The following is a 15,106-nucleotide window of genomic DNA, read 5'->3' as shown; positions in this document are numbered from 1 at the left end:
CCCGGGACCCACGGTCCTTTGCGGCAGACAAGGAGGGACTGACTTCCCCAGGAGAGCCCCACGTGTGAACTCCCAGGGGCCCTGCGCTTCTCTGGGTGAGGTCTGGGAAGACTGCCTGGCGGAGGTGAGCTCCAAAGATGAACTGCAGCCAGGGGCGTCCCTAACAAAGTGGCCAGCAGGAACGGAAGAGGCTGTGTGTGCACCAAGGACACTCACAGTCACACGTGTGCACACACTCATGCACACACCAAACCGTGGTTGGCTGTGCTCAGGCCGGTCCAGGGGGCTCTACAGAGTTGCACGGAATCGGCATCTACACTTGAGCGTAGCACAGATGGAGAGTGTCTGCCTGCTCGACCAGGACAGACCCGGCCTTCCCGCCTCCCTGGGCTCCTCTCTAGGCCCAGCACACAGACCGCCAGCCGCCTTCCACGGGCTCGTCCAGAACTGACGTCATGTCACTTTCAGATGCGCAGCTTAGTGATGTGACAAGCTGACACATTGCACTGTGCTCACACGTAGCTACCATCTGTCCCCACACTTCGTTACTGTAATGTCACTGACTATTCCCCGCACTGGGACTTTCGCTCCCGTGACTCACTCCACACCTGGAAGCCGGTGCCTCCCACCCGCCAGCCACCATCAGCGTGTTCTCCGTATTTACAGGTCTGATTCTGCTGTTTATTCATGTTTATTTTAAGATCCCGCTCCTGAGAAGAACCATACGGTATTGGTCTTTCTCAGTCTGCTTTGCTTAGCCATCTCAAACAGCACAACCTCCTGCTTTTTAGGACTGCGTCGCGTTCCACTGCATGTATATACGGGGAAAGAGTGCCTGCTGTCCACCACTGGGACGGGCAATAAGAGGCGCTGAGCGGGGTGGACTGGGTGAGCCCGCCCCCTCTCTCTCCTGCCCTCCAGCAGCTTAGTGACATGGGGCGGGGGGCGATGGGGAGCGGGGAGTGTGGGGGCCTTTCCGTGCCTTTCACCAAGCCCTCTGCTCACCAGCTCCACAGACGGCCTCTCCTCTACGTTCCTCATCTGAGCAACCCTCACCCCTGAGCACCCCCCAGGGACTGAGCGTGCGGCACAGACTGCCAGCATCCAGATTACACAAGGAAGACACTGCTGGAAAGAACTGGGCTTGCCCTGTAGATGGCTCTGCACGGAGAACACGGCACTGTGGGCCGTGTCAACCCCGGGGCAGAGACCAACTGCGCTGTCTGGGGCTGGGGGCCCAGCCCCTGCCATGGGCTCCTTACTCAGGCCTTCTGGAAGGTTCTACCATTCGGCAGACTCGGACCATCCAGACTTCCAGGACTCTAAAGGTCCTGCCAAGGGCTGAAACCCTGTCCGGGAGGAAGCTGCGGGCCTCTCGAAGTACTGGGCCCCTCCCCCAGCAGACCCGGGGCACTCCGGGCACCAGGGAGCCCAGTTAACCAGAGAGCACACGCTTTGCCAGCCTCCCTCCTGCACAACCACACTATTTTTAGCCTAGGACTTAGTCTCTGCAGTGGAGGCTTCTGTGTGTCCACTCGATTCAAGGGAGGAGCACACTAGAAACGAAAATGCGACCTCCGAGCAGAACACCTGATCTGCACGCAGCCCAAACCTCCCTAGGTTCCTCTGCCGCCTCAGGGCACGTTTCCGAGAAAAATGTCACACTGATCCTTCACTTATGTGGACTGTCCTTTGCCAGGGTCTCTGAGCCAGCCTCCCTCACCAACTCAGCGCTGGGGTCTGAAGCACCCAGATTTCCGGCTGGTGCAGTGCCCTGCCTGGGGCTCCTGAGTAACTCAGCAGCTGAGCCTGTGGCTCCCAGCGCCAGGGCCATGTTTGGGGGCTTCCAAGGAGAAGGTGTTTCGCTGGCAAGCAGGACCGGGACGGGGGAATAAAAAAAAAAATCACAGGGCAAAAATAAATCAAGGCATATAAATGAAAGGTTTACAAGAGATGCCTGGGTGGCTCAGTCGGTTAAGCGTCCGACTTTGGCTCAGGTCATAGTCTCTCGGTCCATGAGTTCGAGCCCCACCCTGGGCTCTGTGCTGACAGCTCAGAGCCTGAAGCCTGCTTTGATTCTGTGTGTCCCTCTCTCTCTGTTCCTCCCCTGCTCATGTTCTGTCTCTTGCTAGCTCTCAAAAATAAACAAACATTAAAAAATAAATGAATAGCCTTGGAGTAGACCTAAACACAAACGTCATTAAACGCCCACGATGGGCGAGGCTCCTGGCCGAGCCCGTCACACGTGGCCCGGACTGCCGGCACGCCTGTTGCCCCAGCATGTCCCAGTTTAGTGGCAGACACGCGGGTCACCTGCTGTCAGGTGGCCACCAGTGCAAGACGGTCCTATGCATCCTACACACACTGCTACTCTGGACCTTCTGTCCAGCTTCTAGGAGAGAACATCGAGGCCCAGGACGGTACGGTATTCAAGGAAGGCTGCACAGTCAGTAACGGGCATGCCCTCCAGGGACAGGGCCCCACGCTGCCTCCCGGTGCAGACCTAGGCTCCTGGAGAGCATGACCTCCAGCCTCCTCTCCTGGCCGGTTAGTTCTCCCAGCCCTTCCTCCATCTCTGCTGCTCTCGGGGGAGGCTGACAAGGCCCCGGCCCACATCGGCTCACTTGCCTGGCTTTCCCTGGGGTATGAGACACAGCCGGGTACAGGCAAGGCGGCCATGAGCATCTTGTTGAGTGTCTGAACGGCTGAGGGAGTAAACAAATGCGAGGCGTGGGTAAGCCACGCTCACTTCTGCGCCTCCCTTTTTCATCTGGAAATGGTAAAAAGCTCTACCCCAAAGAACGGGGTAAACAAAGCATCCTCCGTGGTAAAGATCTTTCTGTCCCTCCACTGAGCCAGCCTCCCACAGAGCCGCACAAAAGCCTGGCTGGAGAGAGCAAAGCCACAGACCAGAGCACTTGCCTGAGGCCAGCACTGAGGGGACCGGGAAAGGAGCAGCTCATGAATAAAGGTGACACGAGACAAAGCTGCAATTCAGAAAGCACACGCGTACACACACACACACACACACACACACACACACACACAACGAGCTCCAGAACATCATGATACAGCTACCCACAGAGGCCTCGGGCCAGCCTCATGTGAGCATTTCTGCTGACCTTGGAGCCGGAACCAGCTGGGGCACCGCCAACTACAGAGTCCTGCGACGGGGCTTTTTGGAGGCCTCTACCTTCCTTTTCAGCCCCAGGCGGAACCCATCACACTAGTTTCACCTGCCGCCTCCACCCTCCCTTCCCCTCTCCCCACCACCCCTCCTCCATCTCTACCTCCCGCCACCCTACCCTCCCAAGCCCGAAGCCCAGTTTGGCCTGGGGGCCTCCTGGGCCCCACCACGTGCATCCGTGTGCGCAGATTACCTCCAGAGGCAACGTAGAACCCGCTGGGCGCGTACTTGGCCACCACCACCTGATGGGCGTGCTCCGTGTAGATGTCAGCAACGGCTGGGTTCTGCAGGGAGGAGACAGGAGGAACATGAAGAATGCTTCCCACGCTCCCGATTAGTGGATCTGGGGGTGGGGCTGGGGGCGGGGGGAACACAGACACAAACACTGAAGTCAAAACCTCCAGCAGCACGCCCACGGCCTGCCTGTCTTCAGGCGACAGAAATCCAGGTACTTTCATCCCTTTCCCTTTAGAGTCTGCAGCTGCAGAGCTCAAGACGATGGCCTTTCTTTGGCTTGCCTGCACTCGTCACAGTACAAGTACATGTTTGTGAGGCACACATGCACGGGACACAGGTTTCACCGAAAGCCGACTGTCCTACTTTCCTTGGTGGGAGGCATCCACTGGCTGCTGCGTTCTCTAGTCACCAGTGTGTCGGTCCCCCCCCCCCCCCGCCCCGTTCACGAGCAGCTCTAACCCAGCTGCCAGGGTAAGGCCTGACCCAGGGCCCTGCTTCGAGCTCCAGGGGCGCGGGGGGGGGCGGGGGGGCGGCCGGGAGCCTCTCCTCGCCACAGCCTTCGCCGGGAAACGTGGGCTTCCCACTCGCTTCGCAGCACAGATGGAGGGTTGGCTGGACTCACAGCAAGAACAGGGCCGGCATGTGGGACCAGGAGTATCTCCACGACTCGACAACGTGGTCTTAACGTAGAATTTACTAAAAGTAGAGCACGGCGGCCCCCCACTTGCACACCCAGCCGAGAGGCCTCGGTGAACCCGCCGCACGCATACTGCAATGCTCTGCAGCTGGGCTTTCTTTCAAGAGGGAATAAAGACGCAGTCCTCTGCTCCTGATTCCCGCTGTCCACTTTCTATGGACTAAGGGCTCTTGCAAGAGGCAGACTCCCACGGGCTGGAGGCTGGGGCCACAATCATCAGTTCCCTGTGTGGGACTCCGGCTTTCCAGAAGTGGCTGCTGCAGGTGCATCTAACCTGATCTCCAACTGCCCCCTCCTCTCTCCGCCCTGACCACAAGATCAGAGGCCTGCACTCCTCTCCGCCTTCTGGCTATGGGGTCCCCACACCCCCTTCCCACAAGACTGAGACCAGAGGGATAGGCAGTAATTGCTAGCCCCGCCTACCCCCCTTCTCCTCACTTCCGGCTTTCCTCTTAGTCCCTGTCTCCACAAACGCTGTTCCCAGGGCCAGGAGCACCCCTCTTGCCTAGCGACACCTACTAAGAGGCCTAACCCAAGAGCTGTATCCTACATGAAGCCTCCCATGATGGTCTCCTCTCCCACGCTTGCACCGCACCACTTTGCTTTTCCAAAAGACCTACACTGAGTACTTGTTTTTCAATAACTGGAAGGAATCCAAACAGGATTCTTCACTCTCATGAAAAAAGGCGAAAGGCCAAGAGAGCATTCAGCATTGGTGTCACAGTGAGGTGAGTCGGTATAGAGCAGTGAGCGCGCCCGCCCGCGCCCCCCCCGTTCCCTCCCTGGGATCCACACTTAGCATTAAGCTACCAGAGCTCCGAGCTGTGTCTAAGAGCACCTGGGCTTTATCACCATTTACTTCGTGCATCTGTTAGCAAGACGTGTGCTAAGGTGTCAGAGAAGCCTGAGGAAGGTGATTTTGGGGGTCCAGGAACACTCAAGCTTTTTCATTACAAAGTAATGGTAACTACTGCTTTGCACTGGGCCGTCTGGCTCACTGGAAGTTTCACACAACACTCTTTTTGGACAGCGGGGAAACCTGCAGTCCTGAACCTTCTTGTCACCTCTTCTAATTTGTTCTTTTTGCAAGCTGCTTCAAGTGCATTTATCTTTTCAGCCCTCAGAGCAGTTAATGAATAGCAGGTGCTCAATAAATGGTTTTTTGGAGAAAGAAAAGTTTACTGAGTCCTCTTCACCCCTGAGACTTAACACTTAGCATTAAGTGACGTAGCGGGCGCTTGACATAATTTTTCATAAATTAATCCACCTCAGAATAACCATTTGCTAATGAAATTAGAAAGGTATCAGGTATTCAAATAGGAGGTCGTGAATGGCAAACAAGCACAGGATAAGGTGCTAAATGTCATCAGCCTTCTGGGAAAAACAAATCGAAGCTACAATAAGATACCACTGTATACCCACCGGAACCAGCAAGCTTCAAAGGCTGACGTCACCAAACGCTGGCAAGGACAGGGGTGCGGGTGCTGGAATGTCCACGTGTTGCAGGTGGGAATGCAAGCGATGCGGACGGAAAAGAGTTCGCTGGTTTTGCATGAACTTAGGCACACGCTTCCCACACAAAACCTGAAGTCCCGCCCTGAGGTGCGTGCCCAAGAAACAGAAGCACACAGCCACAGAAAGACACGTGTGTGCGGGTTCATCGCTGCTTGACGCATTAATAGCACCAAACTGGGAACAACCAACAGGTGAATGAAGGAACATCGTGCTGGATCCACACAGTGGCTGTGACCCCGCGATAAAGGGGAATAAACCACCGCCACATTCAACAACTCGAGGGAACCTTACAGGCATTACACTAAAGGACACAAAAGACAACCCTGGGTTGTGAGACTCCTTCTCCACGATATTCCAGAGAAGACACTTACGGGGACAGAAAGCAGATTGGTTCTTGCTGGGTGCCAGGGGTGAAGGGAGCCCACTGGCGGCAAGGGCTTAGGAGAGAGCTTCTGGAAATGACGGGAAGGTTCTGTGTCCGGATTAAGCGGTGATTATGGGCTGTACACGTTTGTCAAACTGTGCAGCAGAGGAATCTTCCTGTATCTAAATTATGCCTCAATAAAATTAAGATGTGTGCAATCCAACCCTCTCATGGCCCGAATTAGCGCTTCATACTCTAAAACTCGAACATGGACAAGACCCCTCGCACAGAAGCTGGCCCCAGGCCACCACTACCGAGATCCTTCTCCAGGTGTCTGTTTCAAGGCTGACTGAGGGGTCTTACACCCACTCAGTGGGCACCACCAGCCCACTCTACAGGTGAGAAACCCATCCCAAGGACAACTGAGCACCCCTGCTGGCTGGCACTCAACCCCCTGGGGGCTCCGAGGGCCCAGGGCAGGGATACCAGAGTAGGCAGAGATTTGGGGAGGAAATTCTGCCCCTCAACAGTCCTTCCCCTAAATGGTCAGCGTGGACAGTACAGGGGGTGTGAAGCGCCCAAGGTCATCCCCCAGCAGGTGCAGCACCAGAATTCCGAGGTGAGTGAGAAATGGCTCTTGTCTGCATCACAAATACAATGGAGACAGTGAGGGAGGGGGTCGGATTCTCCAGCTGAACAGGATGACTCCGTCAGAGTCTGCGCGATCTCCCCCCACTCTGCTAGGCACACACGGGGAGGCTGGCTACGGGAGGCAGAAGTAACAGGTCCCCTGTCCCCGCTGTGTTCAGCCAGGTCAGGCTCCTTCCGGATCAGCGGAGTGTGGAGTCTGTAAGGCCACAGGACTGGAACCCAGCCCCCACTCCCCCGCCTGACAGGGGGCGGTGGCTTCCCTCACTTGTCTCTCTCCTGCCACCTCGGAGAACAGAATATACTTGGGTGAGTAGTTTACTTGGGGGCAGAGCTAGGGAACGAGGAAAACGAGGCAAGGAAGGCAAAGAAGCCAATTCTGGGTGCACCAAGGAATAACCTGTGGCAGCAGGGGCTCCCCCTCCCCTGAGGCCTTCGGAGATGGTTCAGGCCAGGCCTTGGGGTGGTCCCCCAGAGGCTGCTGAGGCGGGGGCGCCCCTCCCCCAGCACTTGCTGTCCTTCTCCTGGCAGTGTAGGTGCTTGCCATCAGGGGACAGGAGAGCCAAGGCAGAAACCAGAGGGAAACCCTGGTGCCAAGGGGACGTGGGCTGGCTGGCTGATGGTTCGCAGCAACTTTCCATCTACTCACCCTGACCCCAGGCCTGCTCGACCCTCCACCCACCCCCTCCCTCGGGCCGTCTTTTTCAACAGTCCCCAAACCAACCTCCTCTTTCCGCCCCCACCAGATTCCATCCAGGCCCTCTAGGAGATGACGACAGAACCTTCTGGACCATTCTCTACCTTCCGTGGCCCGCTACACCACATCCATCCCGTCTCTAAGCACCACGTTTCCTCACCTTGTTCCCCTGGTTGATATCCTTCCCTCGGGAGCAGCAGAACCCGACCCCACTAACTGCACTCTTCCCGGACCCCCACAGCACACACAGGACCCCCACTCCAGCCCACTCGGGCCCTCCTGGACTGAGGAGCTGCTCCCTGGGCCTTATCTGGCTAGGGTCCCCTCCCTCTCCAGGCCCACCTGGGAACTAGAACAAGAGCCACCCGCCCCCTGCTCAGGGTCTGCCAGTGGGCACTCAGAGACATCGCTGAGTGAGGGGCAGAGCTTGGAGCTGGTGAGGCCCTGGTGTCAGCCCAGACTGCGGCCTACACCCCGGGGGGGGGGGGTGGTCAGCGAGCCTCACAGCAGACACGGAAGATGCAAAGAGTCGGAAGAGGAAAAGACTCGGGGCCACGGCCAGCCATCACGCTCCTGCAGACCTAGGGCCTGCGGCGGCAGCCAGGTGAGGGTGCTCAGGCTGCTGACGGAGTGCGGGTTTGGGGCCCAGCGGGGCCAGCTGAAAGTAGGCCTCTCAGCCCAACCTGAGGAGGCCCATTCTGTGGACCAGACACCCCCTGGCCTCCTAGGGCCAGACCTTCTGCCAGGAAACTAGCCCCCATACCTTCCAAGGCCCCGCCCGGGAGACTCGCTACACCAAGGAAGGGGGACTCCTGCAAGTCACTTTGGGCAGCATCTGGGCCGCCAGCTTCCCCAGAGCTCCTTCATGTACCCATGTCTGCTCAGGCTCAGGTGCCCAGTAGAAGTTGGAGGCCACCACACCATTCGTAGTGGGGTTGGTGACTGGTCCAGGTCACAGGGAGTGGCAGCTTTCACCTCAGCTCCTGAGCCACAGTGAGCCCGGTAGACACATCAGGAGTCGGGAAGGCCTCCCTGGCCCACCAGGCCTGAAGCCATCACACAGCGCTCTGCAAGAGGGGCCTCCATGCTGCCCCACGGTCCCCGGAGCCTCCAGAGAACGCCCTGGGCTCCTCTGAACTCGGACCAGGCAAAGTGAGCACGACCTTCCAGGAGGATTGCATTTCGGAGCTTTCTAAATACTTATAATTCCTAAAAGCAGTAACTGGTAGCTGGACCCGCATATCAGACGCAATCTGCAGGAAGCTCTGTTCGCTGATGACTAAGGACAAAAGGTTACTGCACAGTAGCTGGGCCCCGAAGCAGCTACAAGGCCCCTGGGCTTCCCGACTGGCGAGCCTGCACCCAGAGGCCGAGCCCCCACCGCACAGCCTCGGAACACAGAACACGTGTGGATGGCTCATCTATCTACTCTTTTTAAGAATCTGGGCTGGCCCTGGGGAGCCAGCGGCGAGCCACCCCAGCAGCACCCAGCGAGCACCGCCCTGCTCAATCTTGGAGCCTCCCTCTCGCCTGGAGGAACAGCACCCTCCCCTGCAATCCAAGGTCCACTTCCCATCACGCCCTGCTCCTTCCTCCAGGAAATCACTCTGTGACTTTCTTCCCTTTATCTGCCTCGAGCCAGAATGCCTTCCCTCCCTCCTGGTCCTCAACGACTGATGACTCCTACTGACCTTCTAACACCCAGGCGAAGGCCACCTCTGGGAATCCTTCCCCACTGCTCCAAACTGGAGACATCTCTCCCCGCCCCGAAGGCCCACTCCCACCCTGGACCTCCCACCCCACCACCTTCACTACTCTCTGCTGTGTCACACCCGTGTGGCTTCACACTACGTGAACTCCACGGCAGGTAGGGCCTGTATCTGATCCAACATGGCAGCCTCCAAAGGCCCCAGAAGACCAGGGCTCGCTGGACTGTGAGGACCGTCTGCCAATCACAGTGTAGGGAAGGTTCGCTCTCGGCCCCTGGGCCAGTGGGCCCTTCTGATTTCTCTGGAACCCCACAGGAAGGTAAGCTCACAGCCCACCTCCCAGGCAAAGAAACCTGGGCACAGAAAGAATGATGTGGAAAGAACGATGTGTTAAAGGCCAGCGGTGGAGGAGGGGACCTGGAGTCGGGTAAGGGCCCTCATTCCTGAGTTTTATTCTCTCCCCTGTGGTCAGAACCATCATCAGCCCGATTCTTTAACTCAGGCTGGCACTTCTGCCTAGCCCACAGGTACACATTTCTCAGTGGTGTGGGGCCAGGTCATTCAGCGGTCCTGCAGGGTCCGCCCTTCCCGGAGTGACTTTCTCTCCTGCCTCCCACCTCAACCCCTTCCCAACGGAGCAAACGAAGCCTTAGAGCAGGGACCCCAGCCCAAGGACACTGCCACCTCCCTTGCTGTCCCTCCTCTCCCTCGGCCTGCTCAGGGCCTCACTGTTCAGAGATGGCCCGTTCAGATCCCAACACCTCCTGGGGCTTCGGTGTCCGCACCTGTAAAGAGAGACAGTCCCGGGCCAAGAGGGCGGCTGTGAAGGGGAAGGCACAGTGCACTGTCACAGCCCAGGCAAGCCTCTGGGAATACTTGAGAAAGGGCTCTGTTAACTCCCAAGGCGACCCTGTAACCATTCCCCCTGGTCTACAGATAAGAAAACCAAACAGGGTGAGATCCGCACGTTCAGTGCTCGGCCGCTGCCCAGCGTACGCTGCGCTCCAGAGATGAGCCCCTTCGCCAGGGCGGTGCGCAGGGCAGCATGGTGGAGTGGCAGAAGCCTGCGTTCCCCCGCCCAGAGGATGGCTGGACTCGGGCGGGGCTATGGGGGGCGGGGTGTGCCCGGGCTGGGATGGTCTCTGGTGGGGAAACTGCCATTTTCTGGGTAAGATTCCAGGGAGCGCAGATAAAACTGGCGAGTAGAAGCTACTGGCAAGTTGACAGAGCTTGGGATGCAGGTCTTTCTAAGGGGTCTACCACCACTAAAGCCGGGCAGTTTCCACCACCGAGACTCTGGAAGAGTCCCTTTCCACTCCAGAGTCTACACGTCCTCTGTATTAAGGCCCCGCAGGGGATGATGGCACACGGATCCAAATGGGCATCTCCAACTGTCCCAGGGCACGGCTGACTTCCACAGCCCAAGGGGAACCAGGACCGCCTCTCCGCTGGCCTGCGACCTTGATTTCTTTAACCTCCAAGGCTTTGAGAGCCCTCTCTACACCTCCACAAAAAGGGCAGAAAAATGTACCGAAACCACCGCCCGGAACCCGTATCAAACTTCTTCCAACCTCCGCGCACATTTGGTTCCCAGTCTAGATTCTCCCTCACCTCTGCTAGGTCTCCGTCTCGCTCTTCTTCCGGAGAACTCTTATTCATCCTCCAAAACCCAACTCAAATGTGTCCCTTCTCCAGGAACCTTCCTTGCTGCTCTGGCACAACCCTTTCTTCCCACTTGTTTCCAAATTAGTCAGGATTTTTTTTTTAAGTTTATTTGTTTTTGAGAGAAAGCGAGACGGCAAGCAGGGGAGGGGCAGAGACAGAGGGAGAGAATCCCAAGCACAGCACAAAGCCCGTATAACCTGAGCTGAAATCAAAGAGTCGGAGCCTCACCGACTGAGCCACCCAGGTGCCCCCAAATCACTCAAAACATTCTTTTCAAGTGCTTAACCAGAGCATTAGAATGTTCCCCACCCACCAAGGTTCTTCTCTGAAAGCTACTGAGATTTGGGGCCAGATAACTTGCAGGACAGTCCTGTGCATTGTGGGATCCTGGTAACATCCCTGGCCTCTGCCCACTAGATAAGAAGCCCGTGGCACAAAAACATCTTCAGACATCGCCAGGTATCTCTTAGCGGGTCGGGCTGGGGGCAAAATCTCCTCCCAACCAGACTGCAATCTCGGACACTGTGGCCACGGGCAGGGCTCAGGGCAGGGCTCAGGACAGGGCTCAGAACGTGTGGGGAAACAGGAAGCAAGGACTGGTTCTAGCAGCTGCGGGCACCTGCTGAGTGTGGTCATCTTGAACCTCGAATCTGAGGCACAGAACAAGTTCTGCTGCAGACCTGATCACGTTACTTGTCCCCACTGCTCTGTGGCCTTGTCTGGGCCCGACTCTTCTTAAAGATCAGTCCCCACCTCCCACCCCACCCCACCCAGGTCTCTCCTGAGTTAAGCCCACGCACGTGCTTATTTTCTGCATGGGTGCTCCCTTAGGTCGCCTGCTGGTGACCACAAGCTCCGTGCGGGGGGTGGGGGGGTGGGGGGGGGCCCTCCCCTGGATCTGTGCTCCTGGGGCTGGTGGCCTGTACTCTCGGGCCATCAGACACACATAGCAGGGCCTCAGGAGGCACGTGCAGACACAAAGAAGGGACAATGTCACCCTCTTGAGCCATCTGGCCCTTCACATACACCCCCCCACCCCATGGGGGAGATACACAGGTGGTCCTTGTACACGTGACTGGCCGCTGACTGCACCATGAGAAACTCAGCACTCAAGTTCAACAACCCTGAACTTCATACAGCACTTGGAAGCAGAGCAAGTTGAACTGCAACAAACATTTCACTTCCTGGAGTTCGATTCTGTGCACCTAATTTTTTCAAATACACAGATTTCAGTTCTGGAATCTCGGGACTGGGTCCTTTGAAAGCAAGCCCCAGGGGCGCCTGGGTGGCTGAGTCAGTTAAGCGTCCAGCTTCGGCTCAGGTCATGATCTCACGGTTCGTGGGTTCGAGCCCAGTGTTGGGCTCTGTGCTGACAGCTCAGCCTGGAGCCTGTTTCAGATTCTGTGTCTCCCTCTCTCTCCGACCCTCCCCCTGCTTGTGCTGTCTTTCTGTCTCTCAAAAATTAATAAAAAACAGAATGAATAAAAAAATAAAAGCAAGCCCCAAACTCACCCTTGTACCCAATCTGCTGGCTGCTTCTGGCAGCTTTCAAAGGGCGTCTTGACACTGGGCGGTTCAGAATCACGGAGAAGCTCTTCCCTGTCTCTGCAGAATACGCAGGTGCAATGGCCACGCTTACGGTAAGAATATACCAGGCTCTCCCCTTCTGGATTTTTTTCTTTTTTAATTTTTATTTTAGAGAGAGAGCACGGCAGGAGGGGGCAGCGCACAGGGAGAGACTCTTAGGCAGGCTCCACTTAAGCTGGACATTCCACAAACCTGCTCTCCACCTTTCCGATCTCTTCTCCTCCCCAAGCCTGTAACTTAACCAGACCACGTTCCTTCCTCTTCCCTGAATGCTCATGAGGAGGGCTCACATCTTTCCCCAGGAACGTGGGACCCTAATAAAAACGGTGCCCATCCTTAACCGAGTACCAATGGACCCCCAGGGTCCAACAAGAGCCTGGGTACCTGATTTACATCCATAACCAGGAGGGACGCGTTGGCAGCATCCCTGTTGTCCTGGCCCTGCCGAAACTCACAAATAGGTGGGAAAGGAAAGCAGACGCACCCGCAACAGGATGGTGAACTCTGGGTAAAAAGACAGCCTTCCTAAGAACAAGCAGAAGGAGTTCCACAAGGTGGGGAATGTTAGCAAAGGGGGTGCTCGTGTGCACCTGTGAACACCTCCACTGGAAACAGCTCTGCTCACTGGCCTCCTTGACCCTCGTGGGCCTGACCTCTCTTGGGAGCAATGGGTCCACAGTAGGGGGCGCTGAGGGAAACGCCACAGTTCAGGAACCTTTCCTGGTACCAGACACACAGGAGGCACCTCACGGGCCTCCCGTCTCGAAGCACACGTGCACGGCCGTGACGTAAACACGACTGCTAGGGGCAAACCTGGTGTTCCGCTGCTCTGGAGCCCTGAGAACGGTTTAGCCCATTTTGTTTGCCAAACTGCAAGTGAGTATCTACTTTGGGTTTGCCAAACTGCAAGTAAGTATCTATTTTGGGTCGCCTAACTTTTATTTACTCCAAATCTCGGGACCTCACCATGGAGACCTCCAGATCACTACCATCTAAATCCTCGGCAAGGACTCCCCCAGGTCTGTGCGAGGCCAGATCGGCTTTCTAGGAACCCGTGTGACTAGTACAATAATTGTTAGCACTTTCAGGGAACACTCACACCCACCCACCCCCTCCATTTCAGCAAGCCCAGGCACGGCTGAAACTGCCACACGGGGCCCGGTCCTTGAGCGGAGGAGCAGCAGTGACTGGCTGCCTTGCCCAGAGATGCGGGCAGAGCCAGTCCCCGCCCCCCCCCCCCCAGGCCAGGCTGAGGCCTCTCCTTTTACAAGCAAGAAAACGGTGGCGCACACAGCCCCTTCACTCCCCCAGCCAGTCCTGAGGCTCCTGAGGGCAAGTGCATCCGATCAGCAACAATCCCAACCCAGTAGGGGTAATCACTCACAACAGATGAGAAGCTAAGCTGACATCCTTCCAGAGCACGGCCAATCAAAATCATCCACCGGCCTACTGAGCACAAGGCCCGACCCCAAGCCCAGTTCAGAAGCCCCCCCCCACCATGGTTGTGCTGGCCCCCTTCCACCTGCCATCCCCCATTCCCTCATGCAGGCTGAGAGTGAAGAAAGATTTCAGTGTGCGATCTCAGCGGTGGGGAGACCAACAAGCAGACTGGGTCATTTCGGTAATTACAGAGGAGTACCAGGATTTCCCAGGACATGGGCTCCACAAGCATTCTGGGCCTGAGTACGGAATGTCTGTCTAAATGCTTCATGGGAATAAAGCGTTTCTGATTTTGCACGGGGGGCTCAGACCCGGTTGGTGTGCAGAGAGGCCGGAGTGTGAGTCCTGGCACGTCACAATCAGAGACCCTGGGTGTTGGTAATGGTTATACACAAGGGCCATTTACCAAGCACTGGGCGTGTGCCAGGAGTGCCGGGCGGGAGGAACGCATCATCTCATTCAGCGGGCACAGGCAGTCAGGGGAAGTGGGGGGAGGGAGCCTTGTGTCATCACCTCCATTTTACAGATGAGGGCACTGGGATTCCCAGGCCCAAGTCACCAGCGACCCCAAGGTCAAGCAGCAGCTGTACAGGCGTGTCCGATCCCCCTAATCCAGAGCCCTTATACTTATGCCCTGAACTAATCTGAGCCTCAGTTTCCCCAGGGAACCTGGATCAACTTGGAACCATCAGCTAGTCAGCTAGTCAGCCAGGCTTCCGAGGTGTGGTCCCAAGGCTGAGGGGGCGTGGCATCCGCACCCTACTCAGGCAGCCGAACGAACGGGAGAAGAGGGGGTACAGAGGAAGGAGAATTAGCCTGAGAGTTGCGCCCAGAATGGGAACCCCTGTCTGGGCGGGGAATGGGTGCGGGAAGGGGGTACTCACGTCGATGTTTCTTAGAATGACGCACTTCCCGTTGGTGTAAAGAAAATTGTTGCCCTTGGGGTCGCCGCCGATGATTTTGGAGACGCCCCTCTCCACCTGGGGGAGGCTGGCGAACACCTTCTCTGCGGAGACACAAATCAAGCAGAGTACGTTAGGGGCAGCACCCGCCTCATCCCGCCGCCCCACCCCAGGCCTGGCTGAGAACCGAGGGGTGGGAGCGGACGAGAGAGGGGCCCAGGACCGGTCTCAGCCGGTCACCTGTTGCCTCCACCGGGAGGGGCGGCAGCCACTTTGAAGGAGCGCAGGGGACGGCGCGACTTCCTGGTCGGCGCTCCCGACCAGGCCTTTCAGGGACTTGGGGGCTCCCAGGGGCCCAGCCCGCAGCACCAACTTTGGGGCACCCCCCCCCCCGGGCAGGGGATCGCCGCCGGGCGCCCCGAGGGCGGCGGGGCGCTCGCTGGCCCGCGCCCTCCCCC

General features: G+C 57.4%; 1 protein-coding gene across 1 annotated transcript in view; it reads right to left on the bottom strand.

Annotated features, from left to right (window-relative positions):
* WDR1 (WD repeat domain 1) overlaps positions 1-15,106 on the bottom strand; it is a 37,100-nt gene that overhangs the window by 21,816 nt on the left and 178 nt on the right. The window contains exons 2-3 of the mRNA XM_029952392.1: positions 14,631-14,875; positions 3,381-3,471 (exon numbers count right to left, since the gene is read on the bottom strand). Coding sequence (XP_029808252.1) covers positions 3,381-3,471; positions 14,631-14,875 — 336 coding nt within the window. The remainder of the gene's footprint in view (positions 1-3,380; positions 3,472-14,630; positions 14,876-15,106) is intronic.

The sequence above is a fragment of the Suricata suricatta genome, chromosome 1 (assembly GCF_006229205.1).
Source record: "Suricata suricatta isolate VVHF042 chromosome 1, meerkat_22Aug2017_6uvM2_HiC, whole genome shotgun sequence".
NCBI lineage: Eukaryota > Metazoa > Chordata > Mammalia > Carnivora > Herpestidae > Suricata > Suricata suricatta.
Note: the sequence above shows the minus strand (reverse complement) of the source record. Positions and strands in the feature narration are given on the sequence as shown.